The 27617-nt window shown below is 32.5% G+C and overlaps 1 protein-coding gene and 1 pseudogene across 14 annotated transcripts in view; both read left to right on the top strand.

Annotated features, from left to right (window-relative positions):
• Epha5 (EPH receptor A5) overlaps positions 1-27617 on the top strand; it is a 356875-nt gene that overhangs the window by 232987 nt on the left and 96271 nt on the right. For all 14 annotated transcript variants that reach the window (XM_074042101.1, XM_074042104.1, XM_074042112.1 and 11 more), the window contains 2 exons: positions 17082-17206; positions 22409-22568. In XM_074042101.1, coding sequence (XP_073898202.1) covers positions 17082-17206; positions 22409-22568 — 285 coding nt within the window. The remainder of the gene's footprint in view (positions 1-17081; positions 17207-22408; positions 22569-27617) is intronic.
• Positions 595-688, top strand: LOC141411094 (U2 spliceosomal RNA; annotated as a pseudogene).

A 27617-nucleotide genomic window follows, 5' to 3' on the forward strand; every position in this document is an offset into this window, starting at 1 on the left:
TGTCTCAATTGGAAATTCACACACTATACATGGTTTTTACCTGCTAGTGCTGAATCCTACTAAACATAGGTCTCTTTGCCCTATGGCTTCCTGCCAGACTCTACCAATAGGAGACAATGAAGAGAGTAAAAGACAGATAGAGGGAAACAGAAAATCATTCTTCTTATTTGCTTGCTCTTGCAGGGACTTCTGCACTTGTAATTTCTCTTTATCTACACAGTGGGGTATGGTTCCAGCCTCCATCTTCCTTAGGCATTCCCAGAACCAACATCATTGTACCTTTTCAGAGAACATCCTCCAGGCTTCCTGAAGTACCAGTTCCATCCAGGCTTCTTGGTTCTGATTACTATCCCAATTTTCCCTTTCTTTGACCTAGGAATGATAGCTACCTTTTACTCTTATTGTCACTGAGTTACACCAATATGTCCTTTTTATGTAACTCAGTATTATAATACTAATATAAACAAATTCCTATAGTAAATACTCTCTGTGAAAAATATCTGGAATAGTTGTCTGTCTTTCTAACTATACTGCATCTAACACAATTACAGATTTTGTACAGATAAAATCCATCTACATTTTAGAAAAGCTTGAATCGCTTCTCGGCCTTTTGGCTAAGATCAAGTGTAGAAAAGCTTGAGCAGGTTAGGTAATAAAAATAAGAATCATTTCTATAGAAATACCCTTTGTTAAAACAAAGCAATGAAAAGCAGACACATATGAAGTACAATGTTTCAGTCTAGACAAGTTGTAAATAACTAGGGCAAACCCCAGGATACTATAGCCAGACCTTCTCATCTACTATACCTGACATTTCAGATTTGCTCTTCTAAAAAGCAGGTCTCTGAGGTGTGTGAGGTTTCTAGCATTGTTCTTTGAAAAGAACTGTTGGAGAATATAGTTTGTTCAAACAGGGACTTTAAAAGATTTCCAACTTGTGAAGTCCACTGTGTAAATGATCGTGATCTGGTGGACTTAGTAGTGATCTGACACTTGACAGTTGTCATCCTGAGTGTTAGACAGTGACTGTGTGAGTACCAGCAAGTCACTTACCCTTTTGTGCATTTAAGTTTCTTCTTATCTTTCAGGACATTGCAATTCATGATGACTTTTCTAAACCATTGTGAGAAGAATAAAGTGAAGCATTCCTGGTTGCTATCTCTAAATAAGTCCTTGCAATATACAAACTTAATTTTATTCTTCTTTATTGATTATTGAAATTTAAAATTTAATCATTTATATAATATAGACTGTATTGAAAATATTATTTTAATGCATGAATATATATGAATACTTACATGCTATATGTCCACTTTTTATACATAGCCACAAAAAATACAGATGCACAAAGCATTGGTTTTATAAAGATTTGTGTGGTCATCATAGCATAGGCATAATTAGTAAATCTTTGTATTCACACAGTAGCTTAGAAAGCTCAGACTGACATAACAAAGTAACATATACTGGGTAGCATAAACAAAGTAAATTTATTTTCTCACAATTCTAGGGGCTGAAGCATCCAATATCCAGATTCTGGTTGATTTCATTCCTGGTTTATAGGCAACTGCCTTCTTACTCTTTCCTTACATGGTCTTTCCTTGGTGGTTCATGTAGGAAGAATAAAAGAAATATCTCTCCTTTCTTAGTGCTACTAAAAACCCGTCATGAGAAACCCCCACCACTATGACCTCATTTAACCTTAGTTATCTCATTTAGGCTCTCTCTTCAAATACATCAAATACAGTAAGTTTTTCAAAAATCTTGTAGTTTTATAGACAGAGTGGGGAAATACTGGTTTTTCTCATGCTCTTAATATAATAAGTTGATTTGATTACTCTTAATTTTGTCAATAAGGTGGATAAAGATTTAATTTACAGATATTTGAGTCTTTCTTGGATTTAGTGGTCATTTGTACTTTTCCTCTACAGCATTAATTTTTGCCTATGGATATTAAAATGTGTTGATGATAGTAAGAATGTTGAAATTATAATAAAATCTATTTATTGATAAGAAGTATTCATTTTAAATTTTAACTTTTTGTCTATTATACAGTAAATTTATTTCTGAGAATTTATTTGTGGAGAATAAGTTTAAAAGCAATGAATTTCCAAAACTCAGAGCAAAATGACATTGGGTTGAACAATTAACACAGGCCTGAATGGGGAAGTATAGACAAAAGTCTAAGCCCTATATACTTGTACTCCACTTGGTCTGTCACATACGATTCAGCTCACCTGGTTCCTCTTACCTTCCTCCCCAAATCATGCCCCAAACGAAACCATGGGAGGATGGGATATCAAAAATGGTTCCTGAGACCAATCTTTCTCTTTTGCTTTCGCTTTCTGCTTCATTCCCTACCCCCAGACCTCAGAGAGGCCTCATAAGCTACCCCAAAGACTCTGCTAATTTATATATATGCAAGATCCAGGCTGGAGTCATGATAGAAGTGATAAAACACTTGCCTAACAAGCACAAGGCCCTGAAGTTAAACCCCAGTACCTCAATATATATATATATGTATATATATATATATATATATACAGAGAGAGAGAGAGAGAGAGAGAGAGAGAGAGAGCTTTGCATATGCCTGACCCATGAGATGTATTGAGATATCAAATACCTTTAAATGGAAGCAACAACAGACTTGGCATTGTAGAGGACTTAATATAAATCTATCTTTAAAAATAATATTTAACATAGCTATTAAACTATGACCAAAGGAGCTTGTACTTTCTTTGTTATAAACCAATACAACATTTTTGTGAGATTTAGGAAAAATATAATGCGTGTATCAAAATGATTATATATATTTTCTATAATCTTACTCTTACTGAAGAGTTTTTATAAAAATTCTGTAGGCATAATTCTAAATTTCAATATTTATCTAGATCTCTGACTCTGTTGTAGAATAACCTCTTTCATTGCAATGTTCCATTTTTAGTGTATCACTCGTTTGTATATTGAATAGGCTTTGCAATAAATTAGTAAGAACCAGAAGATATCTTTACTTATTTTCTTTAATAATACCTTTATAAATATTGTTCAGTAAAATTTGCATTGCAGATTTTTTAAAGTTAGAAATAATTTACATTCATATAATTATTTAAGGAATTATTGAGGCAAGAATTCTATTTGGTTTTATGTATCTATATAAATATTAACCATAGCAGTCACAATGTCAGAACATCCCCTTTAATGACATATTTTATATTTTTTAAAAACATCAAGAGCATTTATTTTACTGAATCATTTAAATGTAATCAACCCTAAGCCTTTCTTCTAATAAATGCAAATATGAAAGGAAACAAACTATATATACGCATGTTATACATAGAAAACTATTCTTTTGGAATTACTAAAATAAATTAGTTGTTAAAAGACATCATGATCACAAGTTCAAATGGGAAAAAAATACCTTGTTATCAGTCTTCATGTTTACTTACTCATTTATTCATATAGGTTTTCTTATTAATTTGAATGCTGTATATTCAGCATCTTGTAATTTCACTCAGATTTAGAAGGGAATTTTTAACTAGTTCAAGCAAAATATGATCTTTTGGGCTACTGAAAAATCTCAAGAGTGATAATTTTGGTATTTGGTATCCCATGGGGAAAACATTTTTTTCTCAATTGAATGAAGATTGTGCACTCTTTATCTCAGGAATTAGACACAAATTGAACATGGATTAACTATTCCAACTTCTACATTGAATCTAAGTAGTACTTCAGAGCTAAATATCTGAATATAATTTTCAAAATGTATTTGCATGTTTACATATATAAATGTATTCATATACTCCAAGATTTCCTTCCTTTTTAGGACATAGCTCCTATAATATACTATGGTAGTTATCAATGGTGAAGCCTGTGGACCACACATCCTGTTTCTCTGAATTTGGTCAACATTGACACTACTTGTAGATTCTGCCTTCCTCGGTGTTCCATCTGTAAAATGGGAGTAATGATAATGTATGCTTTTAGAATTTTCTGCAATTTTGTGTGAATTAATAGATGTAATACTGTAGTATATTTTAGAGTTATGTAAGCTGTTTATAAGTTATTATAGTTATTTTCAAATATAAACTGCATTAATCCTTATTTTATTTATCCCTTCCTCAACTATAGTTCTTAGTTCTTATTCTTTTTCATAATTTCATATTACAGTCTCTTATAGTGACAACTTACCTTTAATTTTCTTTTTTTGTTCTTTACTCTTTCGGGCAACTTTTTTATTTTATAATTTATTTTTATTAGTGTTATACTGGGGGTACATTGTGATATTTACAAAAGTTCTTATAATATTTCATAGTTGAACTCATCCCCTCTATCATTCTCCTTTATTCCCCCTCTCCCCATTCTTGGTATAGTTTCAGCAGTTCTCATTTTTCCATTTACATGCATGAGTATGTAATATGTCCACCATGTTCATCCTCCTACTATATGGAATGTAGACACAATACAGATACAAACAATATCATAAAAAACAGATTACATTAAAAGGAGGTCACATATGAGAAAAGGAGGGTAAAAGAGGGAAGTTAAGACGGCGAACATGGTTGATGTACTTTCTATACAAGAATCAATATAGAATTTTTAAACCTGTTGAAATCACCAAAAGAAGGAGATTAAGGTAGAAAAGAGAAAAATAGAGTGATAAGCCAATTCAGGCTACAATATATATATACTATATATATAATATATATATGAAAAAATATATAATATATATTATATATAATATATATGAAAAAATATATAATATATATGAAAAATATATAATATATTATATATGTATATATAATATATAATATATGTCATATATTATATATATGAACATATATAATATATATATGAAAATATATATAATATATAAATGAAAGTATATAAACATGGAAATTATACTTATATGTATATATGGAAATGTCACAATGAAACACCCTGTACAGCTGTCTTAAACAAATTTATTTTCTTACAAAATCAGAGACCAGAAAGTACATAAGAAATTGGTTGACATTCCTGCTGTTTTTTTTCCTTTTTCATATAAAAGCTGTAGTTATCTTATAGCCAAATCCAAAATTCAGTGGGATTTTCATTTCCCAGGCTCCTTGATATCCCTATGGAATTTCCCTCTGCTGTTGTTCTTCAGAGTTTTTAAATGTTGCCCCCCGCCTTTTTGAGTTGGAAAATCTGGATTTCTGCCATGAAAAGCAACTTGTAGTTTAGTCAAAGGAGCTGAGCCCAGAAGCCAGACTGAGGCAATTTTAAGCTGTTGGAGGGTCATACTAAGGACTTTGAACTTTACAGGTGATGGCAATACTAATTCCCTATTTACCTAATGCTGAAATTGCTGAGCAGGATTGCAAAGCTCTGATCTACAGTGGTATCAAAAGAAAGATGAAGAGAAACTGGAAAAAAAACTTACTAGAAGTGAATCAGTGGATATTTTTATTAATTTCACTTGTGATCAGTTTAATGTGCCAGTACAGGGAGTTTGCTATTCTTGAGTTTTTCAACTGATTGTTCATTTTTCGTAACAAAAATGATGAATAAGGGGCAGGGTGATTGTAGGGCTTTAATTTTGTATTATTGCACTATGAGTCCCTGGGGAAAAGTGCAGGTTACTATAAAGACATCAGAACAATTTGTCAGGACCATTTTGCTTTCATTTTTTCTTTTAAATGCCCATGATTTTATGGTTTTCCATTATTTTCTATTCTACCAGTGCCTTCTTATTCCAGACATGCTGTGCTGCACACTGTTACAATTTTCATGATGTTGGTTCCTTTGGATATATGTGTGTGTATGTGTGAGCATGTATTTAGTTTTTGCTTGCCCACAGTACAATCTAATCTCAATTTCACTTACAAGGTCCTTGGTTCTTTGATCCTCTTTATATTTATATATACTTACATGTATACTATTTTTGATACCTATGTATATTTATTATCTAGACACATTTTAGTATAAGTCATTCAATACAAAAAGAAGTCTTAAATACCTTTTTATTCCTACTTTTTGTTATTATACGCATCTCAGCTTTTGGACATTTTCTTTAATAAAACACTCTTGCTCTCATTTTCTGTCTATTCACATCATGTCATAAAAGTCCCAATACCCTATGTTCACCAGGCCATTGTGATTTCAGTTTTCATTGATTTGTATAGATTTCCTGATTTTCATTGAACAGTTTTGCCTTTACCATTATCACTAACATCACCAGCAGCAGGAATCACAAACCTTTATATTCACACATACATTTATATTAATATCCATAGTAATTAACTTATGCCCTGAATTCCACATGGGGAACAATAATTTGAAAAAACAGATGGGAAGGTTTCACAATAATCTGAAATCAGTGGAACACTTTGTTGCATTGGTATGATTATTTTTGGTGGCACCTCCATCATTAAATGAATAGGTTTATAGATAAACTAGCAGCTTTTTGAAAATAAACTTCAAGAAAGCATGGGCCAAGCATCACTAGAGTTTATTCAGAAATTAAAATTGTGTCTGGTACATGATAGGCTCTTTTCAAGAATTTAATTGAGTGAAAAAAATGTCTTATTTTTATGTTATATGAACAAAGAGATACTATTTTGAACTCTGAAACTGATGGTTTCAATTATGACACATTTCTAAAAAGATGGAGCATATGATGTTTATGAGATTTGATATCACACCAAAGGGCACAAAACAGAAATAATGTTTATATTTTAACTGTGCAAATTCACTTATTTTTACTAAAGGGGTTTTAGGCTTCAATTATTTTAACATGTCATTTAATATGGCATCAAATCCTTATGATCTTGTGAATCAGGTTTTATAATAGAGTTGTAATTTCACAAATCATTATCTTGATACTTTGGTCAAATTTTTTATTTTATATTTTCGCAGTATTAAAATGGATTAAATCTGGAATCCAATATGTAATTCAATTTTATAACTGGAACCAAGATGTGAGAAATCCTATTGATGACTGAAGGAAGTGGGATTGGTAATAATGCCTCTCTATCACAACCTTGGCCATTCCCTAATGGTTATAGAACTTTTAAGAAACTGTATGTTCTCATTTGGTGTATTTAGTAAAATATAGCCAATTTCTTAATATTTTAATAACCAGTGAAACTTTATATTAGTATTTATAAATCATTCAATACATAATGTATCTTACTTAAGAAACAAAAGAGAAAAGGTTAGTTTGAGAAGAATTAATTTAGAATGTAACACACATGTACAGGAAAGCAATGGGAGCAAACTTCCTGTATAGCTATCCTTATCTCAACCAGCAAAAACCCTTAGTCCTTCCTATTATTGCTTATACTCTCTCTTCAACAAAATTAGAGATAAAGGCAAAATAGTTTCTGCCTGGTAGTGAAGGAGTGGAGGGGGGAGAGGGAGGAAATGAGGTGGAGGGAGGGAAGGAGGAGGCAGGGGGAAGGGGGGAGAAATGACCCAACATTGTATGCACATAATGAATAAAAGAAATTAAAAAAAAAAAAGAAAAGAAACAAAAGCCTAACTTTCACGTTGGTGAGGGGCATTGGTAATCTTTCTTAAAAAGATTTCTCAGTGTTTGTAAGAAGAAAGCTGTTTGGCTCTTACTAAGAATATTTGAGCTAAGACCCTAGAATAAGTTTGAGAAAATCACCTTGTAACACACGGGCACAAAGGAAAAGTAAAAACAAGTTGTTAGTTTTCAGATTAGAATTATTTAATTTTTTTATCTTGTTTACATATTCATGAAATACCCTTTTACTCTCTGTAGGGAAAATTAGAAAAATTAGCACACATTCACAAATTTCTGACAGTGAACACTGTAAAAGGACATTTCTTTCCTCCCGTACCATGTTATTGTGATGTAAATACACAGATCAAAAGCCTGTTACCATTTACTCATGAAAGGACAAAAAGAAAGGAAATCATGGGAAAAAATAACCCCTAGCATTATATAATTGATCAGAGCATCATTAAACTTCCCACATCCTAGTGGGCAGGTTAGTTAAGGACAGATAATGTCATGTCTGAATAGTCAAAGTCAGTAATAGTTCTGGCAGTCCTTTGCATTTATATGATCTCATGCTTATCTGACTGTTTAAAGTGTATGCATCCAAAGTCTGTACAGTGTTGCTAAATGTAAGAATAGCCTACTGCATTTTGTGCATGTTCAGAAGTGTAATGAAAAAATCACAAATCACAATTTCGTCAACTTCTAATACACATGCAGTACAAATCATCTGTTTTTTCAATATCTTTAGATTGCCCCATCAATGTTTCCATCTACATTTCATAAACAATAATCATTGGATTCTTTATAAGATAGGAGTTTAAAACATAAGAAAAGGAATCTAGATCTTATATGGAAATTCCCAAGAAATTATGTGTAATTAAAGGCTAAATACTCTAAAGATTAAAATACTTTTGTGTGCTTGTTGATAGCATTTAGTAGGTTTGGTTGTAATTAGTCACAAAGAATAGAAACATTTCTCCAATGTGTAAAGTGCTATCTGAAAAATATTTCATTAGCTTATAATCATTTATATTATGGCTCTCAGTTCCTCAAATTCCATTTCACAAGAATAACTTTGTCTCAAAGATAAATCTACCCAAATTAATGTTCTCCTAAAAATTCAAATTCAAATTAAGCAACACTCATTACTAACATTTGAGTCTACCTTACTTAAAAGAACTCGATCTGGTATACACTTATTATACCATTAAGTTTGTTTATCATTGTTCATTTAGAATACTGTATTGTCTGCTATCACTGAGGGAAAGTTTTTAACTTGATTCTAGCATTATAATCAATATTTAATATGTAAGAGTGGAAAATATTTTAAAATTTAGAGAAAGGGTAGTTTTAATGATCCAAGTATTTAATCAGACCAAAAATCAATAAAACATACTACCTGTCACAAAATCACAGCCATCAATTCAGGATGAGTTTTATTTTCTTCAGTGATTCATGTCTATGTTTACAAACTGTGTTTTAGGTTTGTGAGAATGCAGTAGAGTTATTCTGCACTGGCACCCTAAATTAACAGTAGTAGAATTCAAAATATTCAGACAAAGAGTCTTTAAGAATGAGGAGTGGAAAGCAGTAAAACACTTCCAGATTAGAAAAATGTTTTCTTTATAAACACTTAATGTCTTTGAGGGTATTTCTAGAATCTGTCAATTTACTTAGATACCCCAACTCTCCACTTGTGGCCATGTGAATGAATATTTTGGCTTGTAATATTTTTATTTCTTCTTATCTTCTACCCTTAAAAATCCCTTGAAGATGAAAAAAATATATAAAGGCTACTGTGCCCATTTGTTATGCCTTCGAATACACTTCATTTAAATGCTGAGAATATTTTCCTTAGCCCATATAAGTACTTTAATCAATGAAATCATGTCCACCCTGTGCTGAGAAACCTATAACAGCAGATACAAATCATACACTGATCTCAGACATTGCACAAATTTAAAATTCTTAGTGACGATAAGTTGGGATTTAATGTGTGGTAATAAAACATTCATGAACTCACCCTGAGTGTATATATAGTTAATGAACAAATGTTAGGATTTGGATTATATAGGTGATTTGATCAGTCTTTTATATAGTTATTATATGCAGTATTGATAGTTACTGGTAAAATTTCACATCTATATATACCACAATTTGTACTTATGTAGAATAATAGAGAAAGAATAAAAATCTATATTTTTGAGTTTACATGTAATTCTTCCAGATCTCTACTGTGGTATTCCATATAGATGCTCTGTTTCATCTTACAAGTTATTGTTTCATTAACCATAAAGTAACAAGGGTTATGAGAAGTGTACATATAAGGATATTTGTAAGCATTTATATTTGCCCAAAGTGTTTAGCATTTCTGAGTAATAGAAAAATATTGAATTTGCATTTGGCACGCAGGGAAATTACTCAAAATCTATTCTTCAGTTTATCTGTGTTACAACACATGGAGAGCAGCATTCCCTACTCCCATTAGTGGTTGTTAAGTTTATGGTTTATTAAAGGGAATTTCTAGAAGACAATTTTCAGGTTGTATCATTAAGGAATATATAGGAATTTCTGATACATTTGGTATATTATGGTAGATAAATAGCTATGAATCATTGCTTTAGGTAACATAACTCAGAAAAAATTACATGTCACATAATGCATACATTTTGTATGACAATAGAGAATTAACAAATTTTATCACAGACTATTGTTTATATTTTGTTGTCTGTAATTACCTTTGAAAACATTAAGAAAATTTAACTAAATTAATACATTGAAACATTTAAAGGAAAAATTAATATGAAGAATTTTAAGATAATCTGATACACAAATATTAAGCAGATGTAGCATCTGGATTATGTGCTATTCTTTTATTATTATATGGGGTAAAACTTAAGAATAAAAACTGAAGCAAGAGATCTTAGATGGGTCAATTTCTGATAGACTGAACTTAGAAAAGTCGCTTAACTTTTCTTTGTCTAATAAGGGAATAATAATGGTTCCTACTTCCAAGAGATATAGGGAAGCTTGAATAAGCTAATGTATATGAAGTGCTTAGACTAAAAATTTCCTGATGCATGATGTTCATCATAAATGTAATATACTTTTATGATATGATAATTACAAGAGGTCCTTAACCATGTATATATCTAGGCATGTACTTATTAATTCACTTAGACAATATTTGTTGAATCCTCTAAATAAAATTTGGACTTAGTTATTTCTGACAAAACACTGAAACTTTTATAAAATGCATCAGTTGAACATTTTATAATCAGGACAATGTATACTTTATTTAAATTTTTGGTAAATATGAACACAAACTATGGTTCCAGTGGAGTAGAATTATAGACTGTATGTCTTTTGAATTTTGGAAGACAAATAAATAGGGCTATATGTTGTTGGCCTTAACTTTTTTTCTATGATCATTCTAAGTAGATATTCTTTAACATCTGATCTGAGCATTAGCTGAGATTTCCCACTTCTTGGAGAATGTGGGTATGATTCACTGAAATTATTCCCATGGTAAAAGCAGAGGAGTTAAATACCTCATAACATTACTAATTTGGAGCACAATGTTGTGATTTACCTTTTTCTGGACTTTAAAATCTTGACCAGCTGTAATCAATCATCCTGCATTTTCCCTAGTTCCAGGAGAGCATATTTGCTGCTAAGAATTACACTGTTAAAAGGTATTGTGATTGGGATATTTATCATCACAGCTGATAAACACTATTCAGGTCCCCCTGGTTGTTCTGTAATCATAAAGTTTAATTTTTGTGTGTCCTCTGGACAACTTTAGATTTTAAAAGAATGTTGACAGATGGCCTCAAAATGAATATATTCAGGACAAGAAAATGTGATGGTAGAATAGAAATCTAATCTGATTCTTTAAACAATCAATAGATTATCATTTACTATCATTCCTGGTTAATTAAATGGTTCCTTTTGCTTATTTAGCCATATAAGATTACCACCAAACTGAAGTGAGATAAGAAATATAGTAGGTTGTCTAATATACATAGATACAACTACATGTATTATCTAGATTAGTTTGTGTGTGTGTTTTGCTTTTTAAAATGCTAGATCAGATTGCTGTAGATTGTACAAATCTTGAAGTAATTAAGAAATGAATTAGAATTTGTACTTTATGGCTTTTTACTCTTAGTGGCTTATTTTGTGGTTAACAAGATGTTATATAATATGGATTTATAGTAAAGATTAATCTTCCCTATTAAAAATAGAACAAGAGCTGTGGGGAGTTGTTTTTTTGACTTAATTACTACTTATCCTCCTATAAAATGAATTGTTGTACCCTATAATTGAGTTTTAGCATTAACAGAACAATGTTGAAAATTACTATGGGACTGTATTTCCTTGTAATGGAATAACACTCTGTTGATTAAACTTTTCAAACTGTGTCATGTTACTTGTTAGATAAAGTCTCATTTCATTTTAAAATAGTACTGTAAACCTTGTTTAAATTTTATTTCTCATAAAATGGATATTGTGGTTATTAAGATTAAATGATCATTGACAGTAAGGCCACTTTGTGTATTTAAAAACACTATTGCTGGGTAATAAAAGTAATAAATGGAAAACAAATTATATGATAATTTACTTGATGTAAAATTAATTTTACTATCCAGAGAGACAGTTGTCATTTTATACCTTATTGTTTGATATTTGTTTTTATAATTTGGATGACTGTTTTGGAGAATGGTGACCATAAATGACAGTAATATAGTTTTTATTTTTATTATTTCCATTTTATTTCCTAATTGGTATCATTTTGAATATGACTTCAAAACATTTGAAGCATATGATTTAAGTGTGATCACATCAAATATTACTTCTTTGAAATTAACTTTCTTTTATATTTTCACTGAAAATACTTATTTTTCAATATTTTATGATATTGAAGCCTTGAAAAAATAAACTATACAAAATGCAACATTTCAGCTTTTAGGCTCATTTTATTAAAAAGAATATTTTCCTCTCTAGAACTACTGACATTTAATTCCATGTTTTTGTGAAATGGTCATTTTGAAACTTCACTGAGATCATATATCAGAAGATCTCACTGCAGACTTTTAAGATGTAGGTTTTTGTCTGAATGAGCAGCTTACATTTTTATTTGAGAAAGAACCTTTAAAATGCTATCTTTCTCTAGTAGAGACCACAGATACCATCTGTGTTAAGAAAGTACTGTAATTATTTTCCTCTGTCAAGTAACATCAAATGACAAGAATTAGATGGATAAAAAGAATTATATGTAACATTAGATGTACAAAATACATTTACATATGCATTATATACATATTTGTGGATGCATTATCAGTCAGTTGGCTGGGCTCCTGTTGCCTTAGCCAAATTCAAGTCCTGGCAAGATAAGTAGAAGCTCTTCCAGTGCTGGTAATCCCAGACTTGGTGATTCTTATAATTGGCTGCTGACAGAAGTAAACTTCAGCAAGCAATAGTAAGTGGCATCTTTTCATGTTACAGTTCTTGTATGGGAATTAGGTACTGGAATGTTGGAAGTCTCAGCCCTTGATAGCAATTGGCTAGTGTTATAGCTCTTAGGCTTCAGATGTCAGGACATCAGCCCTTGAAGCTTATCAGCTTTCTATAACTCTCCCAGTAACCAAGTCTCACAATTCTGTATTCTTGCTGTGTACAGCCTCTGTTTTTTCTTCACCCTCAGCTTTCTGCCCTTTCTTGCCTTCTCTCAAATTCTGCTATCCCTCATCTCTGCCATTTTGGCTCTCCACTGTTCTTGCCCTGGCCACTCTCTGGAAATCTTCAGCTGCTTCTCCTCATGATTGCAACTGCCTCTTCTACTGCCTTTGCCTCTGCTGCTACCAGGGTGGTGGCTGCTGTCAACCCACCACTATTGCCACAACCTCTTCTCTTTTCTTTATGCTATCTGCTTAGCCTTCTGTATGAATGATAAATATCAAAACTAGCAAAAAAAAAACGGTCACTTGAAGCTGGATGCCAGTGGCTCACGCCTGTAATCCTAGGTACTCAGCAGGCAGAGATCAGTAGGATCGTGGTTCAAAGCCATCCTGCGCAAATATGCAATACCCTATCTCAAAAAACAAAAACATACCAACAACAACAACAACAAGCATCAAAAAAGGGCTGGTGGAGTGGCTTAGAGTGTAGGTCAAGTTTAAGCCACATTACTGCAAAAAATAAAAATAAAAAAAAAAGACCACTTGAGAGAAGCTTTTTGTTGGGTCTAATATTACAACATCAGGATGTAGCACTGGAAAGTGTCTTACAGCTGGCTTACTAAATGAGCCAAAAGGCCTTATACAGCCAGAAATGGTATATGACAAAGGTGTGTGAACCAGTAATGGCAGTCCCTTAATACAAATGGAGGACTGTGTTTGCAACAGTCACGTGACTTCTGCTAGGCTACCAAGGGACTTGCTCTCTATCTAGGCTGTGTAAAAATGGGCACAGAGTATCTAGAAGTTACTGAGACTTGTGATGACAAAAACTCCAGCACAAGTTATTTGATAGTCACAGCTGGGATGTGCCTTCAGCTTTGAGAGGCTGAGGTAGAAGGATAGCAAGTTCTAGGCCAACCTGGACTACATAATAAGACCTTGTCTCAAAAAACCAATGGTATGAAGCAAACATTATTATATGCTAGATGAACTATTAGTTCTTTAATGCATAAAAGTCTAACATTTTAATTCCATTAGCAAAAGTCAATGAAGCTTATACAAAACTTTTATTGAAACCTGCTGGATACTGGAACATCTGGTCAACTAGTTCCAGGAAAAAATAAACTGATGCAGGGAACAAATAGGTGCACCCCAATGTTTGGGCAAGTCACAGAACAAGTAGTCTCTGAGGGAGCCTCTGGGAGTCAATGCTTTAAATGAAGTATTTTGTTATAAAGTACTGAATTTAAAAATCTATGCATCCATACTGATACAAATTAACAACCAAATAAATTGTAAAAATGAAGAAAAATAGATAAATTACCCATGCAGAGGGATTCCCAATCACTTAAGCAGAAGTTCCACAGTGTGCAGGCTGTACCTAGTGACTTATTTCCAAAGAGCACAATACAGATGACAGGAAGAAAGATAAGCATACAGTGGATAAACCTAATAAGTTCTTTAATGTAACAGTGACATTATGCTGGTAGTATGTACCCTGTACAATGTAATAGGAACAGCAAGCTATCCCTCTGGTCTTCCTTCAAACCACTTATGAATCCAGTTTAATCATAAGGAAAATATTGAATTATTCCCAATGCAGAGATAGTCTACAAAATTCCTTACCATTATGCCCCAAACTGTTAACATCATCAAATCAAGGAAAGTATGAAAAACTCTCAGAGCCAACAAGGTCCTAAGGAATCATGAGGACTAAATGTAATGTGGTATACTTCATAGGACCAGTGCAGAAAAAGGACATTAAGTAAAATTTAAGAAAATCTGAATAATGTATGCAGTTTAGTTAATAGTAACCCATCAATATTTATTTATTAGTTATGATAGATATACTAAGTAATTTTTGTGATAGGAGATCCTAGGTGTAAAGTACATAGGAATTATCTTTTTTATTAGTCTTTAAATATGAAACTGTTCTAAGTTTAAAAGATTATTTTGAAATTCAGACCCAAACTTATTTCACAATGAGAGCTGTTGCAAGCCTAATGGTTCATACCTTAAATATTCTCTGGTATTTAAAGGTCACCTCCCCTACAAAAGCTGCAATACAGATGAATTTTGCAATAATTTTACATATTCAAATGACACCACTCAGAAATTGTGTAAGTCATTTTGTTCTCTTCATAGCTTCATTTCTTCAGTAATTTTTTTCCTTTTCTTACACAAGAACAGTAATAGTTTTATGATTTGACATCATTCAACAAGATTTTACAAGCAGAAATGTTCTAAATCATCATTTTCCATGGGTACTAGCCTTATTTAATAAAAGGTTGCATGAACAGAGAATGAGATAAAGGAGAAGGATACAAATCAGATAAACTGAACATGCCCCTTGAATCTGGTTATGGTTATTTTAATGTGCATGTTACCTATAAAATACTGTGCACTGATAAAGGATCACTGCCATTCACAATTCGTGCATCATCATTATGTCCCCAGGAGCTGTCACTATCCCCACTTTCATCAGATTTATCTAGATGAGGTAGAGATGCTCTTGTCACAGAGAAAATTATTCCTGAACTATTCTGAGCTCAGAAATGGTCATCTTCCCTCATTCTGAACCATTATATTAAAGAACAGTCTTAGCCTCTGAGAAAACTGAATTTGAAAAACAATAGCATTTGTTAAATCAAACAGTCTTTGAAAGCTAGATAGTTTATGTTTAAGTTTGATGGATGTAAACAAATTACAAAATATCCTACTTTAGGCTGGTTGTATCTGTATTGATATTTATTTGAGAGTTTCACTTTGAAATGGTTGATTGTTTTATAAAAGAATCAATTAAGTTTTAAAATAAAGCCATAAATCCCAAGCTCATACTATCTTAATATTATTGTGCATGACTGTAGTATGCTATTTACATAAGGGACTTGAGCTTAAACACAGTTTCATATCTGCATGAAGTCCTGAAGCCAATCCTCTGTGAATGCTGGAGGGTGACTACATAAATACACAAATACAAACTATTCATTAGTTCATAATATGTTTTTACAAAAGCTAAAACCTGCAAAAGTAAAGCTCATCTACATTAAGAAAATGTTAGACAACTCTTTAATTCTTTAAACCCAGGGAGTCTATACATATCACAGCAGATTGATGTATATGGATATTAACTGAAACATACAGATGTTTTGAGAAGTCAAGTATCCAGACATATCTTAAATAGTGTATATATTTTACTTTTTTATAAAAATAATAATCTAATAGACAATACAACAGTTAGTAATAAATACCACTACTGTGATTTATAATGATTCTAATGAAATATTTGGGGAAAATGAAAATTAAGGAAAACCTTACTTTTACTCATGCAGCTATTGATTTCAAGATATACCACATATAATAATGTATTTTAAGGAAAACTTTGTCTATGTTTAATATATGAATTTATTAGTGATTATAGGGTGCAATGGTAAAAATAGTAATTATAATAAAGTCTTAATGTGAAAACTTGGTACTATAAATAATCAAGCATCTTTAGCACAATGAGATATATTATGCAGAGTCAATAAATTTTAGAAACATAGAAAATACATAAGAAAATCAAGAATATCTTTATTCTATAAAACATAATATACTTTGTCTATACCCTAAACTTTGTAGAGAAAATGAAGACTTAAGATTCTATGTTACTACAGTTTTATTATAAGAAGAATTTCAGGATGATTAGTTAATTTATATTTATAAAGCACTTTATAATTTTTAACAATGTATATAGAGAAAGTAAAATTGCTTCCAGGTTGAATGAAAATCCAATAATTTGTGTTGCTTTATTATTCTGTATCCTAAAAATGCCAATGTATATAATATACCAAATGGATTATAATTTCAGGGCACTATTAATTGTGCTACTTTTTATTTGCATTATTTTGCAGCCCCCTCTCCAGTCACCAATGTGAAAAAAGGGAAGATTGCAAAAAACAGTATCTCTTTGTCTTGGCAAGAGCCGGATCGCCCCAATGGAATCATCTTGGAGTATGAAATCAAATATTTTGAAAAGGTGATACTCGCAGAATAAAAATTGTCTTTGTCCTTTCTTCTTTTTCTTTCCATTTAAGCAATTGCAATTATCCAATTTGTAGTGGTGTATGGTACACTTTTATGTGCAAATCAATGACAATCGATTCTGCAGTCATGATTATGGAGGTGAGATGTGTACAGGGAGCACTCTATTCATGTTTTTCTGCTGCCAATAGTTTATGCTCACAGGTACTACCACATAGTATAACATCACTAACTAGTTTTCACAACATTAAAAGATGAGATCATCGCACATTTGGAAAGTGTTGAAAACATGTAAGCTGTTGATCTTCAGAAATGACTGTACCATGCTGTAAGGGATCACTGTGCTATAAGGGAAACACATGTGTTATGGCTAATAACTCACCACAATACTTGTACTGTTAAGGACATATGAATAAATGAGACACATATACAACAATGCAAATTTTAAATCTCCATAACAAGTTAATATGCTAATATGCTGTATTTTAAAATTTGAGGTTATAAAAGTAGAAATGTGTTCCTTATATGCTGTATATTTTCATGATTTCCAATTTTCCTTGAGTGAGTTGTATCTTAGGTTCGCTATTAGATGTTTTACCAAATTAACTGTTTATATTTAATACTAGTAATTATTCTTTTCCTCACTTTTGAATCTAAAATCAAGTATGCTATTGGTAGGAGGACCATACAGATATAAGCTAACTATAAGCTTAGAACTTGTAAAGCTGGATTAGTCTGTGACTAAACTCTGAAGCCACTACAGTTCTTCCTTCCACTCTTATTCCATTCTACTGCAATTTAGATACAGCCTAAATCTTTAACGTGTTACAATGACCTGAGTTCTGATAAAGCAGAGGAACTACATGGATGCACAAGGGAGCATCTAAAGGTGGACTGGAGACATTGACTCAGAAGTGTTGTTGGTCTTTTGGAAGTAGGAGTAGAGAAGAACATGATGCAATAAGGAGATATCAAAGAAGGAGGATTGAGACACACATCCTCAATTGCTTCCAAAACCCACTAAGCAATATCACTCCTTTTCTTTCAGAGAAGAATAATGATCATGGTAGAAAAAATAAAAACTTATTCTATGATGCTAAAGAAATTGTCCAAGCTAGGACATTGGAAAGAGAGGGAATTAGTATTCCTTTTTTTCATCATGCAGAATGCTAATGTCCTATTAATGAAAATTATTTAAAAATCTGAGATTCTATGTATATGCATATATGAAAGAGCTTAGGTAAAAAATATATATATATATTTAAATGTATATATGGAGATACTGGGGCTTGCATTCAGGGCCTGAGCCACTCCACTAGCCATTTTTTTTGTGATGAGTTTTTTCGAGATAGGGTCTCACGAACTATTTGCCCAGAGTGGCTTCAAACTGCGATCTTCCTGATCTCTACTTCCTGAGTAGCTAGGATTGCAAGGTGAGAACCACCATCATCCAGCTGAATAAATATATTGAATATTAATTTCTCATAGTATTATAAGGGCTTTTGAGTTACTTCTTTTGTTCATTGGTTGAACAATTAACTCTGCAATGATACAGTAATAAAATTTAAAACAGTGGGGACTGTGTAGTAGAAGAGCTATCTACATATTATTTTTAGGTTTTCAATATCTCTATAATGTTCATATTTTGAATTTATTAAGAAATGAATAAAGAGTCAATTATTATTTTTGAAGTAACCATATTTCTAGAAATAACTTAATGGTTGCACTCAAAATGATCTAAGAGAACATGTCTGAGACAGACAAACATATGTTGGAATACGGTTTTCAGAGTTTATTCTCACTAGAAATGGAATTAATACAGTAGAATGCAGCAGAATAATATCCCTCACTGATTCCTGTTTCTCCAGGATTAGTAACCAAAAACTGGATGCTGTTCTCAGAAGTCTAGAATCTAAATGGATGCTTTTTCCAAAAATAATTTGTAAAGTGGAGGTTTATATTCCTTATTTAAGTTTCTTAGCCCTTATTACTCTATTTTTATGTAATGTAAAGATGTGTACAATTGTGTGCACACACACCCATGCACGTGCTAAATTGATCTATAAAGAAACATTCTAAATTTCCAAATTTTCATTGGATAAACTTGATTTTTAAAAAAAGTTGAAATTCAGGAATGGAATTTATTACTAAACACCAGAAACTTGCACTTAAATGTATGCATAGCTATCTTAGGTGCGATATAGTTCAACAGCAGGAAGACTAAAAGGTTGACAAGTGCTTATTTGTCTGCATTGTTTTTCTTCTGCCAAGTCAATTAGCTTCTTGCCCTTAAGGAAATTATCCTAGCTCCTTTATTCCCCTTGTTAGGACCCCTAGATTGTTTTACATATCAGTTCCTAGCATATTTATAATACTCAATGTAATAAGAATTTCTCTCCCTCTTTCTCTTTCTCTTTTTCTCTCTCTCTCTCCTTTAATTTGCTATGTCTGTTAGAGCAAAAAAAGAGTTATCCAGTAAGTGAAGGGTAGAGGATTCCTTTTATATTATTTTTTTCTCTTGAGTTTTAGCCATGTCGTAGAATGACTCTTTTTATAGATTCATTTTTTGAATTATATTTATTTAAGCATAATGTGCTCTTATATTTAATAGTTTGTATTTAAAGCTGCATTCTATTATCTGCGTATCTCAGAATAAGAAAAACAGTTAATTTGTGAAAACGATTTCTATTTTATGCCCTCAATAAATTAGTAACAAGTTGCCTACTTACATACTTTGAAAGCAGCAAAATTTTATACCATACAATCGTTCAGTAGAATTTACTAGCTTCTTTTGGTCAGTGTTTTCCTTTTAACAATGATGATATTAATTCTCAGAACTTTTTGCCAAGCAGAAGTATGCTTAATAGAGCATACCAATGCAATACACATAAAGACTTTTTAACACTTCTAAAAAAAATAAAGGTGAATAATGAGCTTTTATACCATGCATTGAGGTGGGGGTCTTGGTATGTTTCCAGGGCTCATTTAGAACATTCAGAGTGACACCACCATTTTATTGGGTGGCTTTGGGCCAGACACAGGTGGCAGAGCTTTCCAGGGCACATGCATTTGCCAGCTGGCATTTCTGCCTACAGTTGCCCTGCTCTAACAGAGGTCACTGGGCTTCTGTGTTCCACCATGCTGATGGGCCTATTGCCATCTCTTAATTAAAGGCAGAGGAAAAGGGAAGCTGCCCCTTGATGGGCTGTTTGCCAGCTGGCTCCTGGCTGAGGCCCTCCCCTCACTACATGTGAGCAGTGATTGTTAAGCAGCTGGGGAATGCAGCTCATTTGCTTAGCTGGGGCAGGAAAGGAGCAAAAGCTATTGCCCTAACCATCAACTTGGCAGTCAGGTGGTTGAGGGTGTTGAAGAGGTATATATATATATATATATATATATATATATATGGCTTGTGTTATGAAAGAAATTACAATATGCGGATTATTTAAGGAATGTGACAAATAAACTTTGGAAGGTAGATTATTCACAGTGTATATTCATTGGGTTTTTTTTTTTTATCTCTTAGAAGATATATGCTTTGCTAATTATTTTTAATAATACAGTGTTCATGTAATCCAGCAAGACAAATTATAGTTAGACTCAAGATAAGGAACAAGTCATATGTAATGCTAATCATTAAATCGGAGAGAATGCTGTCTTTTTGTGCAATTGATATTAGATCACATGCTATTTCATGTTGGCACCTGGCAAGCCAAAGTTTTTTGTTTTGTTTTGGCAGCACTGTGGTTTGAAGGAAGGAGAATCTTAAATTGAGTTCAAGGCCAGCCGAGGCAAAGTTAGCAAGATCTTATCTCGACAACAAAATAAAGGCCAGGCGGGGTGGTCAATGCCTACAATCCCAGCTACTCAGAAAGCAGAGATCAGGAAGATCAAGGTTCAGAGTCAGCCAGACAAAAAGTTAGCAAGATCCCATCTCAGCCAATAAGCCAGTCTTTGTAGTTCATGTCTGTGATCCCAGCCTGGTAGGCGGCATAGGTAGAAGGATCTCAGTTTGAGGCCAACTCTGGCCAAAACCACAAAACCCAATCTGAGAAACAACTGAGACCAAAAGGGCAGAGCATGGCTCAAGTGATAAAACACCTGCCTAGTAAATGTGAAGCCCTGAGTTCAAACCCCAGCACTATTAAAAATACATAAATAAATAACACAAGAACTTGTGGGTGTGGCTTGATGAGGTATGGCTCTGGCTTCAATCACCAGTAAAAACAAAAAAACAAAAAAACAACAAAAAAAGAAGAATGAAAGTAAGAATTAGATAATCTGCTGTATTTTGGCAGTAAAGTTAGTGTTGTAACTACAGAGAGATAAGGAGGAATTGTGTACGGTTAGTAGAGACTTCTGCTTGCAGTTCAAATAGGAACAGCTCTTCTTCATTTCAGTTTTCAAACTTCTTTTCCAGTATTTTTTTCTTCATTAAATACTTTTGTAGCTCATATTTTATAATAATGTAAATGCAATAATGGTACCATGAATTGGGGAAGGTGGAGATAAATGGGAGTGGTGGAGGGGGTGAATTCAAATATGATATATTTTATACACTGAAGAACATTTGTAATGCCTCAGTGTACCCCCACCCTGCACAAAAATAAAGGAAAATAAAAGAATTTTTTTAAAAAGGAAAAAGAATGTTTATTTGCAATTTTTCTTTACTACTTCTTGTTTAGACTATGGGAATCAAAATTAAAGTTCTCTAATGAACTACTAATTTTGTCTCCCAAGCTTTAAATATAATTAAAGATCTAAATCACTGAAGATTTAAAACTTAAGTCCAACCTGGCAGTATGTGAGATATCGTCAACTTTATGTTTAGGCAGCAGATTAGATATGCTCCAATAAAATATTTCTGAGAGAAATAAACATACAAACAATAATAAAATACAGTGTTTAAAGTAATCAATCCCCATACTTTAAAAATTTTATAAATTTATTTGCCAAAAGCAAGCATGGTTGATGGACAGAGAGCATGTCACCAAAAACCTTGAGTTTTAAAACCACTTTAAGATACTATACATAACATACTTAGGGTGTGTATGTATTTTTTTTTCAAAATGTATTTTTACAAATACAGAGTCCTTTGGCTTCTGGTTCACTTTTTGATCTGTGAGTCTAAGTTTTTCTGTCAATAGTAATTCATATGTTGACCATTCTTTTTATTGCATTACATGTGTTACCGAAGGATCAAGAGACCAGCTACACAATTATCAAATCTAAAGAGACAACTATTACTGCAGAGGGTTTGAAACCAGGTTCAGTGTACGTCTTCCAAATCCGAGCACGCACAGCAGCAGGCTATGGTGTCTTCAGTCGAAGATTTGAGTTTGAAACCACCCCAGTGTGTAAGTCATTTTAATTACTGTCAACTCGTGTTTCTAGAATGATTACCAGAAAAGAGTCAGTGGATCAATACTTCCCTGGGCACTCTGTCAGTTTCACTCTCCATCCCCCTCTCCCAGGCATGACCTCCTCAGGTAAGAAGCATCTGTCTTGCTATTATGGTAGGTCATCAGGTTAACACTTCTGTCCCACTCTCATTGCATCTAGTCCACTGGGAGATGCGACATCAGGACATCCTTAAGAAATGTTTAAACCTTACTTTGTTCCCCTGCCACCACACTTTATTGAATTATTGCCATTTACTTTTTACGTATTTCATTGAACTATGCTACTTTAGCCTTTCTAGGAAAATTCCATTGGGAACTTTCTTTAGCATTGAATGTGGGAAGATGGAAGAAAATGGTGCTCTCTAGAGCCAATCAGATTGCTAAAAAAATAATTTAAATCTCTGGTAGGATCTTAGAGTAGAGAATCGGAAAATGTTTTGTAAACACCTTTCAATATTTTCATTTTCCCATAAAATTGCATAATTCTTTTCCTCTTATTTGTCTGAAAACACATATGTTGAAAGCAAAATTATAAGACAATATACTGCCTTGTTAGAAGGTAAAAAAGCTGATATGATTCAAATTTTGCTGTAAAGAAAATAAAACACAGGAGTACTGTGAAACGTCAAGTGTGGGTATGTGGGAGAATGCATTTTGAAGCATTCTCAAGTTATATAAGAATTAGCAACTTAAAAATGAATAAAATTCAAAGCAAAACAAAAAACAAAAAAACCTGAGAGCTTAGTTATTAAATTACATTTTGTGTTGTGATATTGGGGTTTGAACTCAGGCTTTGCACTTGTAAGCAGTTGCTCCACCATTCTAGCCAAGCCCTGAGCCCTTTTTCTTTAATTATTTTTCAGAAAGGGTCTTACATGGATTTTTGCCAGGGGTTGGGCTCAGACCATGGTCCTCTTACCTCTGCCTTCAGAGAAACTGGACTGACAGGCAGCTTGCTTGTAAAGATGGGGTCTTGCTAACTTTTTCCCAGGCTGACCTTGAACACTGATCCTACTGATTTTCACTTGCCAAGTAGCTGGAATTATGGATGTGCCCAACCACACCAGAGTGCTTTAAGTACCTTTTTTAATTATTATAACAATTAGTAAATTAAAGTTTCAGTAAATGTACCTAGCATGGCCCTTTTAGAAAATCAAAATATCATTCTGCTTAAAGTATAGTTAACTAAATTATATGTAAATAATTTTTATTAGTTTAAAAATAGCTTCCTGTTACTCCATTCAATTTTATACATATTAGGGTGCCATTGTGAAAAACTGATAGACTATTTCTTCCTATGCAAAAGAAAATTTCATATCTGAAGTCTAATTAAAACTACTGAAATGAGAACCTCTATTGTTTAGCTTTCAGAAAGTTTTCCTAACAGGTGGAGGGGCTCAAGTAGAAAGAGCACCTACCTAGCAAGCATGAAGTCCTAAGTTCAAGCCCCAGTGCTGCCAAAAAAAAAAAAACTAAAACTAAAATTTTCCCAATACATTTGGTAATAATTGATATAATTAGTCAGAAAGTTCCAATGTTACTGACAATGGATTATTTAATTGCATACCTCCAAGTTATGTGAGCTGGCCATCGTAACAGCTTTGTTTGTATTAAAATGCCACTAGTAATGAACATTGCTTACGTGGTCTACCTACTCTGAGAACAAAGCGATATATAATGTCAAAATATGTGTTAATGCTTTGTAGCTACACACGATATTTCTCAATCTGTATTTGATTTTACTCAGTTTAGGATGTTGGCATATGCCATCCTATACTTTTTATTAAATAGTAACTTCCAGGCATGCCAAAAACTCATCAATCAGATCACTGAGAAAATTAACAGACAGGTCGTTTATCTTTTTACAAAGTTTTACTTGAGATTGTCTACTTTAAAAGTTTTTCATACATAATTTCTACAGAGAAATATAAAATAATATTTAAAATATAAATATACATAAAACATTATATAAAATAAAGATAAAAGGAAGTACACAAATGTTATTTCTACAAGGGTAGAATTTACTATTGTTAATAATAGATAATGAGAATAAATTAAGGCTGCACTGTTTCCTGGCTTTCAGTGTAAATTTATTTATTTATTTTTTATTTGTTTACTCATTGTGGTGCTGGAAATTGCACCTAGGATGCAGAGCCTTTGGAATGCGAGGCAAGGGCTCTGTCACTTGAGCCATGCCACAGCCTTTTTGCTGGTATTTTGTTTCTGAGATATGACCTTGCTCAGTTTTTCTGGGCTAACTTCAAACTTATGCTTTCCCTGTCCTAGCCTCCTCATACCTGGGATTACAGGCATATACCACCATGCTTAGCAAAATCTTACATTTGCTTCGACTGTGTATATATATATTTACAAGTATTTGAAGGCATTTCTACTTTTGACAAAGTTACATATAATTCTCCTTTGATCTTCATGTGGAATCCTTTGTGAAAATAATTCAATAAGAATGTATAAACACCTATTATGTAATTAGCTTTGATAGGCTCTGAACACACCAACATAAGTTACACATGGAAACTACTCTCCTGAGAATAAGAATATAGTATGTTTATTACATATTATCATATATGTATATTATATATAATATATACATTGCATAAACAAAAAGCAGTAAATATTACAATTACTTTTAGTATATAAAAGAATGTATCTTTGTATTCATGTAACATCAAAAGCACTATTTCAACTTACCTAAATTAAAATAAAATACATCTATCAAGGTAAAACATACTAGAGTTGCAGGCCTAGAATCACCAATTTCAAAAGCCCTTAATTCCTTGATGTTTTTCAAGAACATATTCCCTGATCATGATGTTGGTCACCTTCACTAGTCCCACTAGTGGAAAAAACCCTGTGCTAGGAGATTAAAGTTGTACATGCTAAGCCATGTGACACAGGTAAGTCAGTAAGATCAGATTCCTGGGTCTCCTGCTTAACAGGAGGCCAGTAATTTTCTTCCCACACACTACAAAACTCACTCTGATGAAGTGGGCCTGATTGCTCTTAGGAGGTGCAATTTTTTAAGTGTAAGATACCAATATATTTATACCTGGCCTCTTTCCCCAAAAAAACTTGAGTGTAGTATACAAAGAAAAGACATAAAATGTGAACAGAAAGAGGAGAAAAATAAGATGAATAAAAGTGGAAAGAAGAGTTAAAATGTTTCCATTATTATGTCTCAGTGTTACTCTGGAATATCCTGAATGTTACTCTGGAATATCCTGACTAGTTATCCCAGTAAGGAGTAGAAGAAGGGAAACAAGTCATATACTACTTTGCCAGTGGATCACAAGCATACCACTTCCTTGTGGGGGACTCTGTCCTGGTTTAAAAAAAGAAAAAGTTCTCATTTTGGAGGGAGGGTCTTATGAAGTGCTAAAATGAACAGAATTCTGGATTTGGACATATGTTTACATATTATGATGTGCCTTGGATCCTCACCTTCTACCAGCATTCAGTGTGTGTGTTTGTGTGTGTGTTTAATAAAGGATTTTGTTCCCATAAGAAAGAAGTCTTGCCCTAAATTAAAAACAAGTATCTGTTAAAGCTTGAAAATCCATTTGAAACAAATGCCTTGAGTCATGGAGAACCTTTATCTAATTATATAGTTTTGTAATTTATATAAATCAAATGTACTAATCCTGGATTAACACATTTAGTTTGCAATAAATGTGAGTGTTTTCACAATGGAAAAAAATATAGTATGTTTAATTCTGAAAGATGAAATATTTACTCCAAACCATTTTGAACTTATGATTTCACTTGTTATTTTAAATTTTATTTTATTACTTCCTATATATGAAAACAATTTATCCTAGCTAGTGTAACTCAAATAATTGTGAGGCAAGTAGACCTTCTTTCTTAATACATATAGACAAACAAGGAGTCAGAGGAGAAGCACAGTGATGATGATAAGTAAAGTAATGCTTCCTTTTCAGAACTTCTGTAGCATTTATGTTCTATGCCTTTTACTTGACAAAGTTTGTATTGTCTTTTGTGAAAGCATTTTAACTATTTTATTGGTCTTTAATTATTCCATCTCATAGTTTAATTCTTCATATATTATTTGTCTAACAAGATCTTTAAATACTTCAGTGTAAAAACTGTACCCTCTCAAACATTGCTATATTTTTCTTCTTAGTTATCAGTAGCTTCCATTTGGTAGTGACAGTTAAGAACACAGGCTTTAGGGCTGGGCTTGTGACTCAGTGGCGGAGTACTTGCCTAGCATGTGCAAGGCCCTGGCTTCAATCTCCAGTGCAGCAGAGAAAAAGTAAACAAAACTAACTCTAACAAGACATTATGACTAAGGAAAATTTATTCAGTCGTTCTAGTGTCAAAGGGAAGAACATTATTTCAAAATTACATTGAGTATATTTTTTAAATGTTTTCCTAATTGGTTGGCCAATTCACAATAATTATACATAATAATAACACACTGACACTATGTTATTAAGTTGAATAATTGTTAAAATAATAATTTATGAAGTTATTTATTGTAGTCATGTATTCATACTAAGGTAAAATTGTATGAAAGGCTTTGGTTTCTTATCTATGTTATCTCATAAGTCAAGAATTTAGTTCTAAAATGAAATGCAAACAGTAGTAAAAACAGGACTGTAAGCATATATTGTAGAAAGACTCGTTAATGTGAAAGTTTGGGTGGAAAATCTTCAACCATTCCTTTTCTCAGCTTTAGTTTGCTTTGTAATTTACTGTTACCCTTTCATGTTAGTTTTATTGTACATAAAAATGACGTTTAACATCTATTTCTTATATTTCAACAGTAGTCTCACACACATACACACATGCACACACCCCAAATAAAACTACCGTGAATGATATTATTGGACCAAATTAGTTAGCACATTTGGCTTATTTTAACATGTGTTAAAATGTTGAGACTGTCACTGAATCTTTCTTAATATCTGCTTGTCTAAGATTTACAAATCACATTTATTTCCTTTACAATTTTTTTTCTTGAGG

Source organism: Castor canadensis, chromosome 9 (genome assembly GCF_047511655.1).
Source record: "Castor canadensis chromosome 9, mCasCan1.hap1v2, whole genome shotgun sequence".
Classification (NCBI taxonomy): domain Eukaryota; kingdom Metazoa; phylum Chordata; class Mammalia; order Rodentia; family Castoridae; genus Castor; species Castor canadensis.